The sequence below is a fragment of the Salmo salar genome, chromosome 19 (assembly GCF_965601325.2).
Source record: "Salmo salar chromosome 19, fSalSal1, whole genome shotgun sequence".
NCBI lineage: Eukaryota > Metazoa > Chordata > Actinopteri > Salmoniformes > Salmonidae > Salmo > Salmo salar.
Window position 1 is genome coordinate 60,772,573 of NC_138309.1, and position 25,213 is coordinate 60,797,785.

The 25,213-nt window shown below is 44.4% G+C and overlaps 1 protein-coding gene across 1 annotated transcript in view; it reads right to left on the bottom strand.

The window, feature by feature from the left end:
- Positions 1–25,213, bottom strand: part of wdr90 (WD repeat domain 90) — a 50,723-nt gene that overhangs the window by 17,519 nt on the left and 7,991 nt on the right. The window contains exons 4-22 of the mRNA XM_014158909.3: positions 22,454–22,592; positions 22,066–22,236; positions 18,451–18,577; positions 18,085–18,152; positions 17,772–17,884; positions 17,317–17,556; positions 17,085–17,147; positions 16,896–16,964; positions 15,702–15,812; positions 15,289–15,434; positions 15,017–15,074; positions 8,958–9,076; positions 8,374–8,535; positions 7,413–7,543; positions 7,172–7,288; positions 6,118–6,353; positions 5,630–5,766; positions 2,772–2,902; positions 1,853–1,983 (exon numbers count right to left, since the gene is read on the bottom strand). Of these exons, the coding sequence (XP_014014384.3) occupies positions 1,853–1,983; positions 2,772–2,902; positions 5,630–5,766; positions 6,118–6,353; positions 7,172–7,288; positions 7,413–7,543; positions 8,374–8,535; positions 8,958–9,076; positions 15,017–15,074; positions 15,289–15,434; positions 15,702–15,812; positions 16,896–16,964; positions 17,085–17,147; positions 17,317–17,556; positions 17,772–17,884; positions 18,085–18,152; positions 18,451–18,577; positions 22,066–22,236; positions 22,454–22,592 (2,469 nt within the window). The remainder of the gene's footprint in view (positions 1–1,852; positions 1,984–2,771; positions 2,903–5,629; positions 5,767–6,117; positions 6,354–7,171; positions 7,289–7,412; positions 7,544–8,373; positions 8,536–8,957; positions 9,077–15,016; positions 15,075–15,288; positions 15,435–15,701; positions 15,813–16,895; positions 16,965–17,084; positions 17,148–17,316; positions 17,557–17,771; positions 17,885–18,084; positions 18,153–18,450; positions 18,578–22,065; positions 22,237–22,453; positions 22,593–25,213) is intronic.

The following is a 25,213-nucleotide window of genomic DNA, read 5'->3' on the forward strand; positions in this document are numbered from 1 at the left end:
TTCTGAGGTCTTGGTTGATTTCTATTGATTTTCCCATGTCGTCATGCAAAGAGGCACTGAGTTTGAAGGTAGGCCTTGAAATACATCCACAGGTACACCTCCAATTGACTCAGATGATGTCAATAAGCCTATCAGAAGCTTCTAAAGCCATGACATCATTACCTGGAATTTTCCAAGCTGTTTAAAGGCACAGTCAACTTTGTGTATGTAAACTTCTGACCCATTGGAATTGTGATACAGTGAATTATAAGTGAAATAATCTGTCTGTAAACAATTGTTTGAAAAATTACTTGTGTCATGCACAAAGTAGATGTCCTAACCGACTTGCCAAAACTAGAAATTTGTGGAGTGGTTGAAAAACGAGTTTTAATGACTCCAACCTAAGTGTATGTAAACTTTCTTCTTCAACGGTAACTAGGAATAAAGAGTCAGATAATAAACAGTAGCAGCAGTGTATGTGATGAGTCAAAAAGTTGTGCAAAAAGGGTCAACGCAGATAGTCCGGGTAGCTATTTGGTTAACTATTTAGCAGTTTTACGGCTTGGGGGTATAAGCTGTTTAGGGTTCTGTTGGTTCCAGACTTGATGCATCGGTACCGCTTGAGGTGCAGATGCAGAGAGAACAGTCTATGACTTGGGTGGTTGGTGCCTTTGACAATTTTAGGGCCTTCCTCTGACACCACCTGGTATAGAGGTCCTGGATGGCAGGAAGCTTGGCCCCAGTGATGTAATGGGCCGTACGCAGTACCCTCTGTAGCGCCTTACGGTCGGATGCCAAGCATTTACCATACCAGGCAGTGATGCAACAAGTCAAGTTGCTCTCAATGGTGCAGCTGTAGAACTTTTTCAGGATCTGAGGGCCGGGCCAAATCTTTTCAGCCTCCTGAGGGGCAAGAGGTGTTGTCGTGCCCTCTTCACGACTGTGTTGGTGTGTGTGGACCATGATAGATCCTTAGTGATGTGGACCCCTAGGAACTCCCGCTCCACTAGAGCTGTGCCGATGTCAATGGCGGCGTGCTCGGTCCTCCGTTTCCTGTTATCCACGATCAGCTCCTTTGTCTTGCTGACGGTGCGGGAGAAGTTGTTGTCCTGGCACCACACTGACCTCCTCCCTATAGGCTGTCTCATCGTCGTCGGTGATCAGGCCTATCACTATCGTGTCGTCAGCCAACTTAATGATGGCGTTGGAGTCGTGGGCGGCCACGCAGTCCTGGGTGAACAGGGACTACAGGCGGGGACTAAGCACACACCCCTGAGGGGCCCCCCGTGTTGAGGGTCAGCGTGGCGGATGTGTTGTTGCCTCCCCTCACCACCTGGGGGAAGCCCGTCAGGAAATCCAGATGCAGACGGAGGTGTTCAATCCCAGGGTCCTTAGCTTTGTAATGAGCTTGGAGGGCACTATGGTGTTGAATGCTGAGCTGTAGTCAATGAACAGCATTCTCAAGTAGGTGTTCCTCTTATCCAGGTGGGAAAGGGCAGTGTGGAGTACAATAAAGATTGCATCATCTGTGGCTCTGTTGGGGTGGTACGCAAATTGGAGTGGGCCCAGGGTGTCTGGGATGATGCCGTTGATGTGAGCCATGACCGGCCTTTCAAAGCATTTCATGGGTTAGAGATTGCTCTACTTGAAACATGTAGGTGTTACTTTGTCTCTGCCAAAATTACTGCAGAGACACACCAGTTGGTCCTGACCTACCATTTGGGAAGTACAGAGTAAATCAATTTTTTTACACTATTATTTTAACAATAAATTTGTCCAAGCCACATATAGGGAAAAAAAAGCTCAAAGACTAATTGATTGACACAATAACAGGGGGCAGACATTTTGTTGATCGTAAGAGAACCAACAGTACCTCATCTAGGGAGCGGGCGGCCATGATGGTGACGATGTACTCAGACGGCCCGACGAAAGCCAGACAGCGATTGTCACTGCTTATAGCGAGGGCGTCAGGAGCACGTTCAGTGCCTCGCGCAACCACATTACCTACACAAAAAGAGAATAAGGGAGGGTCTGTTGGGGCATAAAATGTACTTTTTGGTCTACCAGCCACTGTGGCAGGTAGTGTTAAAAATCTACAAGACACTATTTATTTTGGCTGCTAAAAAATCTGAATCATTTAAATTACACCAACAAAGCACACAACAAACATATACCTTGTAATGTTTCTAAAACAAATGTATTACTAGTAAGAAGTAATGCATGTTGTTTAAGTTCATTTTTTGTGACCGGAGTATTTTAACCAAAATATCACAGCCCCCAGCCAGGCAGTGTTCAACGCGAGGTGGAATAGGCTATAGTAGGATTCGCAGTTCTTTGACTTTGTGCGATTAATTTACCAGCCATGAAACAAAACGTAAGAAATACTTTGAGAACAGCTACTGCAGCATTTATTTTACTATAGATGTGATCATACTTGACTACCTTTATTCACAAATCCGAGTGAAATGCTCGCACTGTGGAGCCCTGACCACCCGCCATTGTGGCTAGTGAAATGGACATCTTACCCGCAAATGCCAAAATCTACCCACATTTTGCTAGTGGCGGGTGATAATGTAAGGCCCTGCTTGTAAGTCAATGAAAATTGAAGATACAGTACCTTCACTGGAGATGGAGCTGTCTGACAGGTAATATCAGAACAATACAATAGACTGAGTGCAGTCCTTGTATTCCCGAAGGTGAAGGGTTCCATCTTCCATTCCATTCATAACATACCAGCTAATTCAACCAGCTCCAGCTGTATTGTATATGTGTGGTTGTCAGTGTTAACTCACCCAGTACTCGGAGTACATGGTGGTCATCCTGAGAGGAGTTGTAGAGAGCCAGAGAGCCCAGGGAGCCAGCGCTGTACATGAACTCGCCATCTGGAGAGAAGGCCAGGCCCACCACCTCCCCTCTGTGCTGCCTGCAGAAACAAAAAAAACACAGGACTCGAGGTGTTCTGAAAGATGAGACGTCAAGGATTATAATAAATAGCACTTTGATGTCATAGAAGCAAACCACCTGTGAGTCCAAACGCGCACTTCACATTTCCATTTAAAACTCATGTAATTTACATTATGATGGATTCTATCAAAATGTAACATGTTTCAAGTTAAATTGTAGTTTTCTAGAATTGTGTTTAGTGAATGACTACTGTGAGTATTAATGGAGTTTAGGCCATGAAACCGTGTGTACGCTAATTTAGAAAGGTTGACCTCATCAGATAAGAGGAAATTGCCAAGGATCACAGAGCAGGGTCAGGCCCAGAACAGAGGATGGACGGGGGTGCGATTCTGACATCTGGCAAAACAAAGAGAGGACCATGGACATTCCACAGCGGAAAGGAGGGGAACTCATTGGGGCCATAAAATGTATAGCTGGGGAGGTGACGCCTACAAGGGAAGAGTATAAAATGTGTAGTGAGCTTTCTAAAATGTATGCACTCAGCTGACTGTATCCTCGGTAGTAAACACTTCCTTATTGGAAAGAGGTTGCAATAGCATTATTCTTTTTAACAAGTATCAACGTTTATGACCGCTATGTTTGATGTACAGTTACAAGGGTACCATGGCGTCATAGCCTGGGTGGCTCTTAACAGAATGAGCTCGTTTATTTTCTTCACAATAAACAAGCAGCGGAACCACGCACTTAAATGCCCTCCTGACTCAATTCTATAAGCCTTGTGACAGCCTAATTTAGCTAGTCATGTTGGCAATAGAACAAGCTTTCAAATGATGCCCACCTAACCCAGATTGAGATTTAAATTTAAATAACAACAGTAATTGTGCGATGGTGTAAATAACAACAGTAATTGTGCGATGGTGTAAATAACAACAGTAATTGTGCGATGGTGTAAATAGCAACAGTAATTGTGCGATGGTGTAAATAGCAACAGTAATTGTGCGATGGTGTAAATAGCAACAGTAATTGTGCGATGGTGTAAATAGCAACAGTAATTGTGCGATGGTGTAAATAGCAACAGTAATTGTGCGATGGTGTAAATAGCAACAGTAATTGTGCGATGGTGTAAATAGCAACAGTAATTGTGCGATGGTGTAAATAAGTAATTGTGCGATGGTGTAAATAGCAACAGTAATTGTGCGATGGTGTAAATAGCAACAGTAATTGTGCGATGGTGTAAATAACAACAGTAATTGTGCGATGGTGTAAATAACAACAGTAATTGTGCGATGGTGGGGACGCAGGGCTGTGTTCCAAACATCTACAAGTCTGCTTCAGTTACTAAACAGCACAACTAAGAGAGCTCAAAAAAAAGCACAGAAAAGTTGAAAGCGCTTTCCTTTGAGTCATAAAAGCGCATTGAAAGTACTTAGAAACTGTGCACACTGGAGGTGTGTGGCCACCAGTTAGACACCAGTTAGACCCCTCACTCAAACCCTTCTCATTTTATCTTACGTTGCACCTACCCCACATTCTTCATGAATATTCTTACTACGTTACTGAATGTATGCAGAGTATTTTCAGATTTCATGGTCGATAGATGCTGCGAGAAATACAGTTAAACGTAAAATGCACGTAAAATCAACAGTTATTTTAGATTCAGTCGTGTCAGGTGAACAGGTGTCCTCACTTTTAATAACTTTCACATAATCTCCAAATTGTTCCCTTTCAATTCCTGCCATGGTTATGCATATTCTTCTCATACTGTAGTTCAGTTAGAAACATTTCAATTGGGCCCTATCCATATAGGCCAATTCCCATGATTGTAAAGGGTTAACAAACACCCAAATACAATGAGTCACAGAGCGAGAGCCAAAAACACCGCACTAATCATATATTAAATAAAACCATTTCCATTCTTCCTCTCGCTCTCATTCTCTAAACCTTTACACCGGTTAACACTGAAGTGTTCAAACTGCGGCGGTGGTCTCGACATTCATACAAGACCTTATTAAATGTGTCTATAATAGCCTTGCTGCCAACTCTGTCCCACAGACTCTGTGTGTGTGTGTGTGTGTGTGTGTGTGTGTGTGTGTGTGTGTGTGTGTGTGTGTGTGTGTGTGTGTGTGTGTTCAGTTGGTGCGCGAGGGAGCGTGGCTCAGTCACGAATCACAGATTCATCTCCAGAAGGCCTCCGCTCGATTCCTCTATAACGAGATACCACACTGGTACCAACTGACAGACTGTGACAAGAGCCAACTCTCTGTCACCCTTCCTACACCGCCATTGTCCATGCCTGTAACAGGCCAAAAGAAAAAATGGGCAAAGAGGGCGAAAGATAGAGGCACAGCAGATGTCACCGGTGTGACACTTCCTTGTCAGGGGTGGTGTCCGAGAGGTTTATGGTAGGTCACAGTAATGACATGCCTCAGCTGGCAGGATAAACAGTCACTGACTTAACCGGCTATATATTCAAAATCAGTACCAAGACGTATGACCCACTGACAGCGACAGCTAGTCACGTCCGGCAAATTGGCCATCGGGTTACGGCGTCTTACAGCACGTGATCAGAATTGAAAGGATTATTGCGAGTCAAGGCAAAACTGTGCTGAAGGTCTTTTGATGCTCAGAGACTGTATCTAGATTCTGTTGGATCAAGGCACCACGTAACTTCTGTTGTTCATTAATCCATCAACACCAGAACCCACTACGTACACGACAGTATCTCCTCTAGTCTGGGTCTACCTACTTGTGTTCTGCCAGTAGTTTGGCGCTGGCAATGTCAAAGACCCTGACAAGGCCAGAGCTGGATCCACAGGAGAAGACTTGCAGGCTGGGGTGGAAGGCCACGGAGCAGGGCGTGTCTTCAGAAACAAAGTCATACAGCTGGAGAAGGACCAGAGGACACATAGCAGTCATGAGGTACAGCGATTCAGTCAGATAACATCACGGTGGAACAGTCAGAATTCTAAGGAGGAGAGGTCAGTTATTTCAGGTGAGAGAAATCTTACAATAATTCTCGAAAAACATAACACTGACCATTTTCTTACTATCGCGTCGACCTGTACCAAACTGTGGCATTATCCTTATCAACACTGTTCAAGCAACTATGGTGGACGCATGACCAGGCCAGCTCAGTTCGGCTCAGCAGTGCGAAAACAATATGTGGGTTTGAAAATGAGCCTAGTAGATTTGAGCATCAGTGTGTGCTATCAGTTCCAGGGCTCGAGTTCCCACCTGCTGCATGGAGTCCATGTCCCAGACGCGCACGGTGCGGTCGCAGGAGGCGGTGGTGATGCGCCGACGGATACCGTCCAGGCTGAAGCCCAGCACGCCGTCCGTGTGTGACCTCATCAGGGTGCTGTAGCCTCGGCTGCTCACGTCCAGGTAGCCCAGGTTACCGCTGGTGGTGGCCGCCATGACGCTGAGGCCGTCGTCGGACACGGACACAAGGCTCACAGGACCCTCGTGTTCTGGGGAGGAAAGACAGGGGGGCTGAGGAACACTGGAGTGTGTGTCTGTGTACTGTAGGCTGAGAAAGTGGGAGGCAGCTTGCACAGAATGTGGGTTTTGATTAAATGGCAGCGATTTCATTACTCTAAAATCCCATCAATTCTCCTTTGAAACCCTTCATACGAGCAATACGATTTTAGCTCTTTGATAAGTCCTGGAAACCCCTTTGATATGGGTTGTCTTCAAATACCTTCAGTTTATCAGACATTTACTTCAAACAAGTTACCAATTCTTTAGATGCCAGTCAATATTGACACGTTGAATGCGGCAGACGTACTGAATAAAACAAATGACTGTGGCTGAGTGAGATGTCTTTTGTTCCTGCCACTGGTTTTGCAGATGACTTTAAGAATGAGTGATATGTGGTTGTTTTTACCTATATTAGGGAAAGGGGGATACCTAGTCAGTTGTACAACTGAATGCCTTCAACTGAAATGTGTCTTCCACATTTAACCCAACCTTCTGAATCAGAGAGGTTCGGGGGGCTGCCTTAAATCGACATCCACGGTGCTCGGGGGAACGGTGGGTTAACTGCCTTGCTCAGGGGCAGAACGACAGATTTTTAGCATGTCAGCTCGGGGATTCGATCCAGCAACCTTACGGTTACTGACCCAACGCTCTAACCACTAGGCTACCTGCCGTCTAAGTCACTCTTGATTAGAGTATCTGCTGAATGACTAAAATGTTCAATGTAAATGTAGATGATTGACAAACCGAGCAGGGATGGAGTTGAATGTTAAAATAAGGGGCCCTGCAGTTGGACTGTGCCTGTTCTCACCAGCCTCCAGGAACACGGTGGAGAAGTCTAGGGGCCAGAGCCGCAGGAAGCCGTCCTCAGAGCCTGTGGCGCAGAACGCTGATGACACACTGATGCTGTTAACAGCGATGCCCAGACCTGGTGGGAAGGAGAACATTTTTATTGTTCAACACAGCAGTTTAAAGTGATCTCATGTCTCACCTTAAATGACCTTTCTCAATCCCTCTCTTTCTCCCTCCATCCCTCCCCGCCCTCCTCTCACCCATGCTGAAGGTCTGTTTCTCACGGCGCTGAGCATGGGGCTGCTGTGCAGGCAGCAGTCTCCTGACGTTCTTGATCGCCACGCTCCCATAGTTTATCTCCAGGATGTGGCCACTGCGGCTACTGGCAAATCTATTGGAAACAAGGAAACCGAGGCTCCATAATGGCTCAAAGAATTCTGAATTAGAAAATTGAGCACTTATGGCCTCCTCTCCGGAGAGTGGGTGGGATTAGGTACTTTAGATTGGGTTATTAGGGGATTGAGTGGTGTGGATCCAGCAGGTGAGGTGTCAGTCACTCAGAGGTAGTGATGTGTGGATCTTTTCAAACCTTTCATAGGCTCAGCGGGGGGGGGGGGGAGGAAAGAAAGAAAGAAAAAAAAGAGAAAGAGAGAGAGAGAGAGAGAGAGAGAGAGAGAGAGAGAGAGAGAGAGAGAGAGAGAGAGAGAGAGAGAGAGAGAGAGAGAGAGAGAGAGAAAGAGAGAAAGAAAAGGCACTGGGTTCTGATTCACCGAAATGGAACTATGCAGGGCTTGGAGGAAGACGTAAGTAAGCTCACAGTTTAGAGAGCCAAATTTGCACATTAACCAATTTAAAAATGTTCTTCCGCCATCTTTTAAGGTCAAGGTAATTTATCTTAGATGGTAAAATGTTTACAGTGGGTGAGATTTAGCCTCGTAAACACCAGACTGAGTCACGCTGCGCTATCAGCAACATTCATGTAAGCTCGCGGGATCAGGCAGCTATGCGAGGCTAGGTCAGAATTACTGTAGAAGGGTTTCTAGATATACTGTGACATTTGCACCCTTCCAGAAGTTATAGACTGCCTCTCAAATGGTACCCTATTCCCTCTACAGTGTACTACTTTTCACCAGAGCCCTGCACTATTTGGGATGCAGCCATAGCTTGCTTACCTACAGTATATGAAAAGGTTAAAAAGCTGAAAGGAGTCTGTGGACTCACAGACTGCGGTCCTCAGGCTCGCGGTCAGCAGAGTGACCCTCCTCAAAGGCCACATCGGTGAAGTCCAGGGCGTGGTACTCCCCCAGGTTGACCGGACAAGACCGCAGGGCCCCGCTCCGCACACGCCACAACCGAACGTTATCCCGACCACAGGACACCATCCTGGGGTGTAAATAATCAAAAGAACACATTTACATTTTGGCTATTTAGCAAAGGCAAAAAAATATTTTAAAAAAATCATAGTGACACAAACTCAAGATGACAGAATGGATACATTCCTACACCCATTTCTTTTAACCTCTAATGAATCCTGAATGAAGCCTTACATATTTGTACTTATTATGGATCCCCATTAGCTGCTACTCTTCCTGGGGTCCAGCAAAATTAAGGCAGTTTATACAATTTTAAAACATTACAATACATTTACAACACACTGTGTGCCCTCAAGCCCCTACTCTACCACTACCACATTACTAAATCCATGTGTATGTATAGTGCGTATGTTATCGTGTGTGTGTGTGTGTGTGTGTGTGTCAATGTTTGTGTTGCTTCACATATTGAAGTACGATAGACTGTAACGTTACCGTGTGTCATCAAAGAAGGCAATCTTCATGGTCTGTATGTCCACGTCGGTGTGTGCTTTGGCCAGGACAGACACCTCTCCTCCTTTAGTGACACGAAGGGTGTTCCACACAACCACCATCTGTGGAGGAGAGTTAAAAGAGTGAAAAGATTTGACATGGGCCCGGAGGTGCCCAAAAGTTCAATAGCTGCATCATTGAGAGCATCTTGACGGGCTGCGTCACTGCTTGGTTCGGCAACTGCAAGGCACGACAGAGGGTAGTGAGTATACCCACTGCTGCTACCGTCTATGATATATCCTGTTCCCTAGTCACTTTAACCCTACCTAAACTCGGCAAAAAAAGAAACGTCCTCTCACTGTCAACAGCATTTATTTTAAGCACACTTAACGTGTAAATATTTGTATGAATACAATGCAACAAGTTCCACAGACATGTGACTAACAGAAATGGAATAATGTGTCCCTGAACAATGGGGGGGTCAAAATCAAAAGTAACAGTCAGTATCTGGTGTGGCCACCAACTGCATTAAGTACTGCAGTGCATCTCCTCATGGAGTGCACCAGATTTGCCAGTTGTTGCTGTGAGATGTTACCCCACTCTTCCACCAAGGCACCTGCAAGTTCCCGGACATTTCTGGGGGGGAATGGACCTAGCCCTCACCCTCCAATCCAACAGGTCCCAGACCTGCTCAATAGGATTGAGATCCGGGCTCTTCGCTGGCCATGGCAGAACACTGACATTCCTGTCTTACAGGAAATCACGCACAGAACGAGCAGTATGGCTGGTGGCATTGTCATGCTGGAGGGTCATGTCAGGATAAGCCTGCAGGAAGGGTACCACATGAGGGAGGAGGATGTCTTCCCTGTAACACACAGCGTTGAGATTGCCTGCAATGACAACAAGCTCAGTCCGATGACGCTGTGACACACCACCCCAGACCATGACAGACCCTCCACCTCCAAATCCATCCCGCTCCAGAGTACAGGTCTCATTCCTTCGACAATAAACGCAAATCCGACCATCACCCCTGGTGAGAGAACCGCGACTCGTCAGTGAAGAGCATTTTTTGCCAGTCCTGTCTGGTCCAGCGACAGTGGGTTTGTGCCCATAGGTGACGTTGTTGCCGATGATGTCTGGTGGGCACCTGCCTCACAACAGGCCTACAAGCCCTCAGCCCAGCCTCTCTCAGCCTATTGCGGACAGTCTGAGCACTGATGGAGGGATTGTGCGTTGTTGGTGTAACTCGGGCAGTTGTTGTTGCCATCCTGTACCTGTCCCGCAGGTGTGATGTTCGGATGTACCGATCCTGTGCAGGTGTTGTTACACGTGGTCTGCCACTGCGAAGACGATCAGCTGTCCGTCCTGTCTCAGGCATCTCACAGTACGGACAATTTATTGCCCTTGCCACATCTGCAGTCATCATGTCTGCTTGCAGCATGCCTAAGGCATGTTCACGCAGATGAGCAGGGACCCTGGGCATCTTTCTTTTGATGTTTTTCAGAGTCTGTAGAAAGGCCTCTTTAGTGTCCTAAGTTTTCATAACTGTGACCATAATTGCCTAACCTCTGTAAGCTGTTAGTGTCTTAACGACCGTTCCACAGGTGCATGTTCATTAATTGTTCATTGAACAAGCATTGGGAAACAGTGTTTAAACCCATTACAAGGAAGATCTGTGAAGTTATTTGGATTTTTATGAATTATCTTTGAAAGACAATGTCCTGAAAAGGGGAATTTTCTTTTTTTTGCTGAGATTATATGTACATAGCTACAACAATTACCTTGTACACCTGCGCATCGACTCAACACTGGTACTTCCTGTGTATCGCCATGCTATTTTCCACGTCCTGTGTATAGCCACGCCATTTTCCACGTCCTGTATATTCTAAACACCTCTCGCCGGCTTTGTATTCATGTTACCTGGTGAAATTGCTGTTCAATATGATCTTGTTGCCATCTGATGCACATTCAGATGTCATAAATCAGCACTGCAGAGCTCTCCCAAAATTCTGACTTGTGCTCTGATATCGGCATCACTGATTTCTGCACTCGTAAAAGCCTGGGGTTTCTGCACGTTAACACTAGAAGCTTATTACCTAAAATGGATCAATTGAAAGTGTGGGTTCACAGCTCCAATCCAGATGTGTTGGTCATTACGGAGAAGTGGTTAAGGAAGAGTGTTTTGAATACTGACGTTAACCTTCCTTGTTATAACCTTTTTCGGCAAGACAGATCTTCCAAAGGTGGGGGAGTGGCAATCTTTACCAAGGATCACTTTCAGTGCTCGGTTGTCTCCACCAAGTCTGTCCCCAAACAATTTGATTTGCTTGTTTTAAGCATTATACTTTCAAATAGCTCGTTGACTGTTGCTGGGTGCTATCGTCCTCCATCAGCCGCGGCCTGTACCCTACCTGCCCTAAGCTCTCTCCTGGTCCCTTACACTAAGTCTGAATTTGTCCTGCTTGGTGACCTAAAATGGGACATGCTTAAACCACCTGACCAATTCCTAAAGCAATGGGACTCCCTAAATATTTCTCAGATTATCACCAATCCCACAATGACTACAAACACCCAGAAAAGGCTACTCTCCTCGATGTTATCCTCACAAATAATCCTGATAGGTATCAGTCTGGTGTTTTCTATAATGACCTTAATGATCACTGTTTTACAGCCTGTGTTAGTAATGGCTGCTCAGTGAAACGACCTGTCCTGATTTGTCATAGACAATTGCTAAAAAACTTTAATGAGCAAGCTTTCCTTCATGAACTGGCCTAGAATCAGCTTGATGCCCTCTGTCAAAGACACTTGGACTTTCTTTTTTTATATTTTCAGTGGTATTGTTAACAAACACACCCCTATAAAAGGAAAAATAATTAAAAAACAGGTTCAGCCCCTGGTTCGACCATGTTCTTGCAGAGTTACTCCCCCTCAAGAATAGCACTTGGAGAAAGGCTCGGCACACACTTACTCAGGTTGACAGGCAAATGAGAAATAAGTGCACTCAGGCCAAAGTTAGAAAAATAACTGCTCCTTACAGTAACTATGGGTCTAACCCCAAGTAGTACTGGAAAACGGTTAAAGACCTGGAGAATAAACCCTCCTCCTCACAGCTACCCATGTCCCTTAATGTTGTGGTTGTTACTGACAAGAAGCACATGGTTGAGCTCTTTAATCACCACTTCATTAAGTCAAGATTCCTATTTGACTCAGCCATGCCTCCTTGCCCGTCCAACATTTCCCCATCTCCCACCCCTTCTAATGCGACTATCCCCAATGCTTCTCCCTCTTTTTCCCCTGCACCGCTACAAAGTTTCTCTCTGCAGGCAGTCACTGAGTCCGAGGTGCTAAAGGAGCTCCTTAAACTTGACCCCAAAAAAACATCTGGGTCAGATGGTTTAGACCCTTTCTTCTTTAAGGTTGCTGCCCCTATCATCGTCAAGCCTGTCTCTCCTTTCTGGGGAGGTTCCCATTGCTTGGAAGGCAGCGACGGTTCGTCCTTTATTTAAAGGGGGCGATCAAGCTGATCCTAACTGTTCTATTTCGCCCTGTTAATCAAAAGTGTTGGAAAATCTTGTCAATCAACTGACTGGCTTTCTTGATGTCAATACTATACTCTTGGGTATGCAATCTGGTTTCCGCTCAGGTTATGGATGCGTCACTGCAATCTTAAAAGGTCCTCAATGATGTCACCATTGCCCTTGATTCTAAGCAATGGTGTGCTGCTATTTTTATTGACTTGGCCAAAGCTTTTCACACGGTACACCATTCTATTCTTGTGGGCCGGCTAAGGAGTATTAGTGTCTGAGGGATCTTTGGGCTGGTTTGCTAACTACCTCTCTCAAAGAGTGCAGTGTAGAAAGTCAGAAAATCTTCTGTCTCAGCCACTGCCTGTCACTAAGTACCCCAAGGCTCGATTCTAGGACCCACGTTCTTATCAATTTACATCAACAACATAACTCAGGCAGTAAGAAGATCTCTCAACCATTTATATGCAGATTATACAGTCTTATACTCAGCTGGCCCCTCAGTGGATTTTGTGTTAAATGCTCTACAACAAAGCTTTCTTGGTGTCCAACAAACTTCCTCTACCCTTAACCTTGTTCTGAACACCTACACAAAAGTCATGTGGTTTGGTAAGAAGAATGCCCCACCTCCCACCGGTGTGATTACTACCTCTGAGGGTTTAGAGCTTGAGGTAGACACCTCATACAAGTACTTGGGAGTATGGCTTGAAGGTGCACTGTCCTTCTCTCAGCACATATCAAAGCTGCAGGCCAAAGTTAAATCTAGACTTGGTTTCCTCTATCATAATCGCTCCTCTTTCACCCCAGCTGCCAAACGAACCCTGATTCAGATGACCATCCTACCCATGCTAGATTACGGAGACATAATTTATAGATCGGCAGTTAAGGGTGCTCTCGAGCGGCTAGATGTTATTTACCATTCGGCCATCAGATTTGCCACCAATGCTCCTTATAGGACACATCACTGTACTCTATAGTCCTCTGTAAACTGGTCATCTCTGTATACCCGTCGCAAGACCCACTGGTTGATGCTTATTTATAAAACCCTCTTAGGCCTCACTCCCCCCCATCTGAGATATCTACTGCAGCTCTCATCCTCAACATACAACACCCGTTCTGCCAGCCACATTCTGTTAAAGGTCATATTACAGGTCAATTTATATTACATTTACATTACATTTACGTCATTTAGCAGACGCTCTTATCCAGAGCGACTTACAAATTGTATTTTATTTATTTATTATTTTTAATCCCAGGCCCCGCAGGAGGCCTTTCGCCTTTTGGTAGGCCGTCATTGTAAATAAGAATTTGTTCTTAACTTACTTTCCCAGATAAATAAAGATTAAATAATAAAAAAATATAGCCATGTTATTTGCAACTCCCTGTATATAGCCATGTTGTTTGCTACTCCCTGTATATAGCCATGTTATTTGCTACTCCCTGTATATAGCCATGTTATTTGCTACTCCCTGTATATAGCCATGTTATTTGCTACTCCCTGTATATAGCCATGTTATTTGCTACTCCCTGTATATAGCCATGTTATTTGCTACTCCCTGGATTTAGCCATGTTATTTGCTACTCCCTGGATTTAGCCATGTTATTTGCTACACCCTGGATATAGCCATGTTATTTTCTACTCCCTGGATTTAGCCATGTTATTTTCTACTCCCTGGATATAGCCATGTTATTTGCTACACCCTGGATTTAGCCATGTTATTTGCTACACCCTGGATATAGCCATGTTATTTTCTACTCCCTGGATATAGCCATGTTATTTGCTACTCCCTGGATATAGCCATGTTATTTGCTACTCCCTGGATATAGCCATGTTATTTGCTACACCCTGGATATAGCCATGTTATTTGCTACACCCTATATAAAGTTATTTTTACTTGTCATTGTTATTCAATCTTATTCACCATTTTTTATCGTTAACTCTGCATTGTTGAAAAAGGACCCGTAAGCATTTCACTGTTAGTCTACACCTGTTGTTTACGAAGCATGTGACAAATAAGTTTTTTTTAAGTTAGGCCGCCTCCGCCAAACAACAAGCAATTAACTTTCTGTTCACAGTCACAGCAATCAGTCAACCAAAAGGTAACTAACACTGATTGCGAAGCTATGGTAAAAGTCATGACGATAATGAATTGCTTTTTCCCCTCAGAGCGTTTCTTATTAGGTCCCTAAGCAGTGCGCTGAAATGTTTTTCTATTGACCTTGGTTGCTCCCTAGCTGGGTAGCCATGGTAAACAGACTGTTTTGTTCTCAGGTAAGAAAGCAGCTAGAAGGCCAAAAGAAAGATAATTGTTTAACCTGAAACAAACTGAGATTAAGACTGAATAAGGTCGTCTTGGCTGTAGCCAAAACGTGACTAAGAAGAATTGTTTAAACAGAATTGTATATATGGATTACATTAAGAATACAATCTGTATACCATTCTTCCTAGTCATGGACTGTATCCTTTGAATATAATATCTGCAAACAATTCTTCCGAGTCACGCATCATATCATGGCTATGTTGGCTGTGGTGCTTACTGTTTTACTGTGGCCGTCTTTCCCCACTCCACATAGAACCCCACCGCTGTAGGAGAAGCTGAGGAAAACAAGAAGCGCAAGTCATGAACAGAGTGAATATCAGTTCTTAAAGCGAATGTGTGTGTGTTGTATTATACTGTATATGCGTGTGGTTAGCTTAATGAGGACAATGGACCAGGAACACACAGGGGAAAATCAAATGTGAAGTGGAGTTACATAAAAAGGGGAGATGTGAGGTGAAGAGGTGTGTGAATTTATATGTGAACGGTCACCTCAACGAGGACAGTGAGTGAGCGTGGGTCTTGAACATGGCCAAGCAGCTGGCCTTGAGGTAGTTCCAAACCCGCACCACACTCTGAATGCCGGTCTGGGCCGAGGCCAGCACTGTGCTGTTCCCATTGAACGTGAGAGCAGACACCTGACAGCACACAGAGACAACATACTGTGAGGTGACATTGATGCCACTTTGACAGTGATAAAATTCAGCGCTAGCGTCAAAAAAGACCACGGGACTCTCATAACCTGCTGTGGCATCTCATTCAAAACCTGTTATAGTACAACGTCTAAAGCACCAGCCAGGCCAAATATTTGAAGTGGCATATGGCCTACTATGACAACAGTGGCGCTGTTTGTGAGTGTGTATTGTGTGTGTATTCAGGATATTTCATTAAACTGTGTGTTACACCTTATCAGTGTGGCCGATGAAGAACCTCTGCTGTCCGGAGGAGATCTTCATGGAGACGATGATGGCGTGACAGGGATACACCACCGTATCCCCAGACTTAGTCCATAGAGCCTACAGGGAGAGCGGTAGTAGATTGGTATTTATGAACTGAGTAGTTTGAATCCTGGATGCTGATTGGCTGAAAGCCGTGGTATATCAGACATTATAAACTGGGTGGTTTGAGCCCTGAGTGCCGATTGAGTGAAAGCTGCGATATATCAAATCAAATTTTATTTGTCACATACACATGGTTAGCAGATGTTAATGCGAGCGTAGCGAAATGCTTGTATGCTACGGATATGACAAAATGTACATTTTTACTGCTCTAACTACGTTGGTAGCCAGTTTATAATAGCAATAAAGCACCTCGGGTGTTTGTGGTATACGGCCAATATAGGGCTGTATCCAGGCACTCTGCGTTGTGCATAAGAACAGTCCTTAGCTGTGGTATATTGGCCATATACCACACCCCCTCGGGCCTTATTTCTTAAATATACAGTACTTGTGTATATGATATATAGTTTTGTCATATATGATCACACAGAGCGAGAGAGACTCATATCTGATATTATATTTGTAACATATAAAAATTGTATGATATCTAATATACGGCAACGTATATAAAAGTTTTCCTTTATTTATTTCACATGACATACAGGACTTTTTAACCCCCTTTTCCTCCCCAATTTCTATCTTGTCTCATCGCTGCAACTCCTCAACGGGCTCGGGAGAGGCGAAGGTCGAGCCATGCGTCCGCCGAAACATAAACCGCCAAACCACGCTTTTTAACATCTGCCCGCTTAACCCGGAAGCCAGCTGCACCAATGTGTCGGGAGGAAACAGCGTTCAACTGATGACAGAAGTCAGCCTACAGGCTCCCAGCCCGTCATAGGGAGTCGCTAGAGAGCGATGAACCAAGTAAAGCACCCCCGGCCAAACCCTCCACTAACCCGGACTACGCTGGTCCAATTGTGCGCCGCACTATTGGACTCCCGGTCACGGACGGTTGTGACACAGCCTGGGATCGAACCCGAGTCTGTGGTGACGCCTAAAGGAATGCGACGCGGTGCCTTAAACCGCTGCGCCACTCGTGAGGCCCCCGTGTGAAAACACATCTCACAGCGTAAACAAACACATTGCCACCTTGAAACTTACACATTTCATAGTGGCTCCCCCGAAACCAATGATTTTGTTTAGCCTGAGGATGGGGTCAGGATGCAGCTTCTGAGTAGACAGAAACAGGATTCACACAATATTCTGTACAATATTATTGTACGGTAAGTAACAAAGTCATCAGGTGTTTCAAAAACTAAAGTCAATCTCTTTTTTCTTGTCTTTTCTTACCCGCTGTTGGGATTCCTTGGCTATGGGAAGAGTGACAGGTCTTGAGACTGCTGTATAAACAATCTGGAAACGTAAAGAGATGAATACGGAATCCTTCAACAATACAGAAACAAAGCAGTGTGTAGGAGCAGGGAAAGCACAGGAAGTGACTTTGTGAAAGAGGTCTGTTACATAAATGTGGGGAGGTGTAAATTGAGAGATGTGTGTGTAAGTGCTAAATGGTGTGACTCACCTCTTTGTCACTGTCGTCTCTGTGGGTGTTGATGTCATCCTCGGTGTGGGCATAAACATGCACGCCCCCATCGTCCGTGCACGGTATCCTGACAGCCGAGCGGTGCGACCTGGAGGTCCTCAACCCCTGACCTTTTCCCAGGTTGTCGTCCTGTGATATGTCTTGGCCGTTTAGGCCAGATGTGACCACTCCCAGCTCAGCAATACTGGACGTCTCCAGAGTGGTGCGATGCCTTGGGTGCTGGGGGAGGAAACGGCACATCAGGTTATGACAATGCGAAATACAGCCGTTTGTAATTGTATACAGAACAGACAGTCTGACACAGACTGTATACAGAAAATGGGACGACCACAGATATACACATATACTTACGAGCATGAAAATACAATTTCAGACACAAAGAACACACACACACACACAAACCAACCAACCACCCACCCAGGCTATTGTCTTACTAGTTTGGGGGTGGTGATCTGCTGGATGAGTGACACTCTGTCCTGCACTGGTTTGCTGATGTTCACACTGCGAGACATCTCTCTCATGGGACTCCTCTCTGCTGGGGAACATGCTGGGGCAAGACAACAATAACGTGCTGTTACTACAGAATTTGTACGGTGCAATTAATGTTTTCATTCTACTGTAATTATACACTAACATAGTAATCACTGCATTTGTCACAATTGCTGCTTAGGCACATCTATTCTTAACTTCATTGGAATTACTGAGGTAAATCAAACTCTCATAGGCGTTATAGTGCTGTCCACTTACTAGATACAGCGCTGGGATAGCCTTTCTGAATGGAGTCAAAGGGCATCTTGGCTCCGTCTGATGGAAACCTGTTAGAATAAACAAAGTAGCAGCTCGAAAGTTTTAAACATAAGAAGCAGTTGAAAGGCAAGATGACACTTCAATAACGACTGAAACTAGATGATGTGCATAGCGTCAGCAGCTCAATTCACCCTGTCTATGGTAACTGGATAGCGGTTCATTAGGGCATACCGGTGCAAAACGTTTCAAAATGTTATTTAACAGACAACGAAAAGAAGCAGTTATTTTTGGACAAGTCCAGGTAGTCGCTCGCTTTTGCAACTCCGTTTTCTCCCATTTGAAGGCCACCCTGATGAGGCCACCCACCTGATGTAGTCATAGAGGTCATGCCAGCTGCCTCCCTTGGGAACAGGGAAGGACATCTCCCTAGGCATGGGGCCTGTGCCCAGAGATGACGCCAACCCGGCCTGCTTTGCCTCATTGAAGGACACTCCTGGAGGGAAATGAACAAAGGATAAAAAGATGAGGAATTTCTTGAAGAATATTGAAGAGATTGAAGAGAGCCTTGGACCTGGGCTAGAACCTTGAGGGAGGCACATTGAATTAACGCAATTGATTGCACCCCCACACAGCCTGGTCAATTGCACTGTGGTTGAGTTGAATAATTCTTTTTGAAATAAAAGTAAGTACTTCAAACTCAGGAGATGGCCATGAATAAGTAGGTTCAGCTGTTTTTGAAAAATTTCAAGTACAAAGAAATGCACTTTAAATTCAGGAAATGGTCTGAAATAAGCAGGTTGAAGGTTCATCTGTTAAACATTTTCTAAACTAAAAAAATATGCCAAACTAAGGAAATGGTCTTGTAAATAGGCTCAGCTGAAGGATTCTCTGCATTTTATCTATAAAAATGCAGAGATAAGGCCCTGGCCTTTGAACATCCTGAAGAAAATGAGCCCTTAACTGAAATATATTTGTTTAACTATGCTATTCACCACCCCGTTCATGAAAATGGATCGCTCCTACAGACAGTGAGTCACGTGGCTTGCTATATAAAGCAGGCAGACTGGCATAGAGGCATTCAGTTACTGTTCGATTTAACGTTTGAATGGGCAAAACGAGTGACCTAAGCAACTTTGAGTGCGGTATAATCGTTGGTGCCAGGTGTACCGGATCCAGTATCTCAGAAACGGCCAACTTCCTTGGCTTTTCACGCATGACAGTGTCTAGGATTTACCGAGAATAGTGCGACAAATAAATAAAAAAACATCCAGTCAGCGGCAGTTCTGTGGGCGAAAACAGCTTGTTGATGAGGTCAAAGGAAAATGGCAAGAGTTGTGCAAGCTAACAGTCGGCCTCAAATAGACAAATAACAGCGCAACCCAACAGCGGTGTGCAGAACGGCATCTCGGAACACACAACTCGTCGATCCTTGTCACAGATGGTGTGGTCATCTGCTGCAAAAGCCAGAGTTCCACTCCTATCAGCTAAAAACAAGAAGAAGCGGCTCCAGTGGGCACACGATCACCAACACTAGACAATTAAGCAGTGGAAAAACATTGCCTAGAACATGACAGCGAGTTCAGCTTACTTGAGCGGCCTGCTTAGTCCCCAGACCTCAACCCAATAGGGCATATTTGGGATAAAATGGAAAGGGCTGTTCGCAGCATGAATGTAGCGCCGTCCAATCTGCAACAACTGCGTGATGCCGTCACGTCAGCATGGACCAACATCCCTGTGGAATGTTTCCGACACCTTGTAGAGTGCCTCGAAAAATTCAGGCTGTTCTAGGGGCAAAGGTGGGTCTTCCCCGGTACTAAATGGGTGTACCTAATAAGCTGGCAGGTGAGTGAATGTTTCTACACTGAATGGGGTCTTAAGTGTAGTGCTCTGTTCACAACCACGCTGGCCTTGAAAGCTCCCCAGACCTGCCCCCGCCACCTAGAGTACTAGACGCATGCGGCAAATTGGAGATTCATGTGCTTAGACAAACATTATGGATCACACCTGGTTCAGTTCAGTCCTGTGAAAAGGTATTTACAAAACAAATAAAAAATTCATACTGATAAGTACAGAACATATAAAATAAATATGTTTTGTGGAATTAGCACAGATTGTCTGTATGTTTATTCCATTACATGTACAGTGTAGAATGGAGATAATTATCCATAACGTTTTTCTTAGCACATGCCCCCAAGTTTAGTCTCTATAGTAGAGGAACGCTTGTCACCTCTCAAACAGGGCCAATCACTAGGGCCAGCTCACAAGTATTGGCTTTTTAGAGACAGTTCCTAATCAACACTAAAAGCAAAATAATTTTGAAAACATTAAAACAAAAGATCGCATCGACACAGACCGCAAACTGGCTACACAAAGCTTAAGTAGGCTACCGCAAAGGGAATCTGAACGCTGCTCGCTAGGCTACCGCAAAGGGAATATGAACGCTGCTCGCTAGGCTACCGCAAAGGGAATATGAACGCTGCTCGCTAGGCTACCGCAAAGGGAATATGAACGCTGCTCGCTAAAAGAGTCCGCTGTTTCAGCCTATGTAAAGGTGCCTATTGTATTTCTTTGCAGCGCATACATCATTTCAGAGTTTCGAAGATGTATAAAATCTCGAATCTAGTGCAAAGGCATTTTAGAAGGATTGCCTCTATAGCTAATACTGGACACTCATTCATTCTTCATCGCGCAGTCTTCAAAATTCCCGACTCCATTTAATGCCAATATGTTAATTTATTTTTTATTATACTTTTGTACTGCTTTTTGTGACGTGGATCATAATTACAGTTACAGTATATCAGGTTGCGTGATCCTTGTAATGTTACGTGGAAAATACACCTAATGGGACGCAGCATTGTGCGACCAGTTATTTTTCGACCTTTCATTTAATTTCTTTCACTAGCAAATGAGAGTGAACTGCTGGCACTTTACAGGCTGACTACACCACTTGCGTCGCGTGCGCGAGCGTTGCAAAATACATTTTGAAATCTATATTATTCAATTATTGCACCCACACTGCTCGCACACGCCAACGAGAGCCATCGTGCATACATTTATTTTGTTCCCCCACACCAAACGCGATCACGACACGCAGGTTAAAATATCAAAAACTGAACCAATTACATTAATTTGGGTCGAAAAGCATTAAACCTTTATGGCAATTTAGCTAGCTAGCTTGCACTTGTTAGCTAATTTGTCCTATTTAGCTAGCTTGCTGTTGCTAGCTAATTTGTCCTGGGATATAAACATTGTTATTTTACCTGAAATGCACAAGGTCCTCTACTCCGACAATTAATCCACACATAAAACGGTCAACCGAATCGTTTGTCATCTCTCGTCCTTCTAGGCTTTTTCTTCTCTTGACTTTATATTGCGACTGGCAACTTTCATAAATTACGTGCATTACCGCCACCGACCTACTTCGTCTTTCAGTCACCCACGTGGGTATAACCAATGAGGAGATGGCACGTGGGTACCTGCTTCTATAAACCAATGAGGAGATGGGAGAGGCAGGACTTGCAGCACAATCTGCGTCAGAAATAGAACTGACTTCTATTTTGGCCCTTGGCAACGCAGACGCTCGTTGGCGCATGCGAGCAGTGTGGGTGCAATAATTGAATAATATAGATTTCTACATTTATTTTGCAACGCTCGCGCACACGACACGAGCGGTGTAGTCAGCCTGTAAAATATTTGTGACGTAGATTGCGCTGCAAGTTCTACCTCTCCAATCTCAGGGAACATTCTTCCTCAATGACAAAAGCTGACACATTATTACTAATAAAAAAGTTACTAATAGCTAGTTCTGTGGAAACATTAAAAACATTGAGACAGGAATTTTCTCCCAGATTGTTCACCAGAATGCAATTTCATTTTGTGCACATACACAGTCATTGGTAAACCTGACATGAAGCATCTAACACTATATTACATTATAATCCTATTATAAAACCCTGTGATAGCTTTGGGTCACAGTCTCACCAGGGTCTAGCACCAGGTCACTGGTGAACATGTTTTTCACGGACATGTTGGCACACAGTTTCACTGTCTTCAGGTGGCTGTGGCGGCGGTTGAGGTAGACAGAGAGAACGTACTGCAGGTCCATCATCAGACAGGTCCAGCGCACCGTAGAGGGGGCGGGACCCACCAGTCCTGGCCAATAGAAGAACTTGGTCATGATCAAGGAACACCGCAGTACAATTGTAATTACCTGGTTTAGCCATGTTCAGTGAAGACATGACAGAAGGCAAAACTCGACAAATCTGAATCAAATGACCAGCTTTTAGCTGTTAAAATTCAACCAGTTTTGCTTGAACGTGATTGTTGTTGTAACTGTGTCACTATGTTCAGTGAAGATGTATGTTTTTACCGTGTCTGGCTGTTTTTGCAGTGCTCTCGTACACCGAGCCCTTGGCCGCTCCACACAGGAAGGGGAACTGCAGCCAGGTGGCTGTGGACTTGAACTCCTTAAACAGGTTGGAGAAGGAGACACGGATCACCTGGCCCTCCTACAAAAAACAGCAGAGGAAACGGAGGTCAAATATAGTACCTTTAATTCTTATGGTGGGGTTGTACTGGTAACTGGTAAAAATGTGAATACTGATTTGTACAGTTTAGTTCGTTTGAGGTAAATGGACTCTTAACAACGCGATGAAACTTTGCTAGCTTCTTGATTCGGCAAGGAGCAACAAAGTCTTGGGTTGCAGAGGCAACAACCCCCACAATGTAGCAGCAGCACACAGAAATATAATTAATAGATGAATTCTGTTTCTATGGCAGCACATGCAATCAGGAGCGAAGGAGAAAATGTGTGTCTAAAAATATGTTTTTATTTTTGCTATTCAAACCGCGTCATTAGTCTGGCCAATTAGGCATCCAAAATTCCAATACCGTCACAACCCTAAATCTAGAGTGAGAATAGGTCTATTTCACTCTTTGCAACCATGATGTGAGTGATAAGTGATCCACTGAACACCTAGGCAAATCTAATGACAGAATGATATAGCGTGTCCAACTTTCAAGCATGGCTTTGGGTGCCCTTGGGTGGAAGAAATCAACCTTGTCAAAATGAGGTACTAGGTCTTGTGTATTGGGGTTCTGCCGCAGAGCATCATAGGGGTTTGTATATGTTAAGATGAGTAAGTTCAAATAAATGGTTGAACTCATTCCTGGTCTCCCGTCTCATTATTATAAAGATGTGATTATGAAACTCACGAGACATAACCAAAGACTGCCGACGAGTGAGTCTAAACCTACAGGAACTATTCTGTCTGGAAGAAGTCAGTTTTTACAAGTTTAAATTGTTATTTTCCGTGGTACAGTCTAGGCTAATGTTAGCACAGTGTATTGCTAGCAGAGGCAAGTGCAGTTGAACTAGCTAAGAGAGAGCGTAAGCATCGTCATGGACGGACGGAGCAGGAAAAAAAACTAATTTTAAAGGGAGGAATATTCAGTGAATAAAGGAAAATACATTTATTCAACTGTGAAGATGAACTTTGAAATAAAAAACTGCTACATTAGCAAACTTGAGGATGAAACGTTAGTGAGTGAGATGAATGAACATCACGTGACAGAGGAAAATATTGCTGTGGCAGAACAGAATGTTGCCATGGTTGAGGACAATATTGAAGTGAGTGACAAATCAGGAGCCTTTTGAGAAACGAAAAACGGTTGAAAATTGTTGGAAACATTGGACAGTTTGATGAAAGCATTGAGCAGTGGAGCTCATATACAGAGCGGTTTGACTATTTTGTTCTTCAAATTACATTGAGGACAAAATTGTGCCTACATTTTTGTGTTACGGGGCCAGGGACATTGGGTTTGCTATGCAGCCTACTACAGCCAGACAGGCCAGGTAATAAGACATATGGGGATATTGTGGAAATACTGAAAGGACATTTTTCACCAAAACCACTAGTTGTTGCTGAAAGGTTTAGGTTCCACCAAATAAATCAGGAAGAGAGAGCATCAGTGACAATGTTTGCTGCTGCATTAAATAAACTAAATCAGAGCACTGTGTTGAATGATGTTCTAAATTACACAACTAGAGACAGAGTGAAGCTACTATAAGAATATTTTGAAGATAAGTACACAACGCAAAGGACGAGAGGACTAGGATTAACGATCAATAAGAGTTGGTTTTCAGTTCAACAGCTGTTTAGAATCTGTGGACTGTCACTCCTGAACTCAGAGCTGTGTGTGTTACGGTCTGTACATTGAGTTGGGAGCAGGACAGTTATTTGGCCATTGGCCAGTTGTCCTGCAAGGAGTTCGGATTGGTCAACCCTAGGCTAGGGTGAGGGGTTATAAATGGCATCCTGTTCCTTTGTTCGTGGAGAAAAGCTGAGGAGAGGGGAGACTGAACATCTACCTCCCAACATAACATCTTGATTTGTCCTTCTCAAATAAACCTATTTTTCTCCCCCTGATTTGCTTTGGAGTTTGTGTTATTGAAGAATAACATCAATTGCTAACACTATACAAAAGAGACTATTGACTTAAAGTAATCTGACCTTGGCAAGGGCCATTGAAGTCAGTGTGTCCATGGACCTAGATGATGGAGGCTCAGCAGTTGTGTACTTTTCCTGATGAATTCAACTGAGAATCAGAGACAGGGAAATCAAGGCACATGCTTCCGCTGTGGCAAAGCGGGACATCAGGCGTCTACGTGCTGATGTAAGGACATGAATTTCCGAGCCTGTGATATAAAGGGCAACTTCGCGCTCAGAGAAAACGTCAAAGACTGAAAACAAACAGACAGTCCAACAAAATAAAAATATATGTTCACGCTGTTGAGCAGGAAAACATTGAGGTGAGAGACTCAGACAAGGAAGTCACACTGAAAATCCTGACTGTTGCTGGGGGGGAGGGAGGTGCATGGCTATTATGTCTCTCCCTAACTAGAGGGGCAGCCAGTACATATGGAGATTGACACAGGGGCAGCTGTATCTCGTGTCAGACACAAACCAACGTTTTTGAAAGCACGACGCTTAACTTATACTATCAAACCAAAAGTCGAGGCTGACTTCGAAGCTCTAGTTAAGAACAAAGTACTGGATCTGGTCAGCGTGAGTGAATGGGCTACACACCAAACACTACGAGAGATAGGCGGGCACCTCAACGCTTGGAC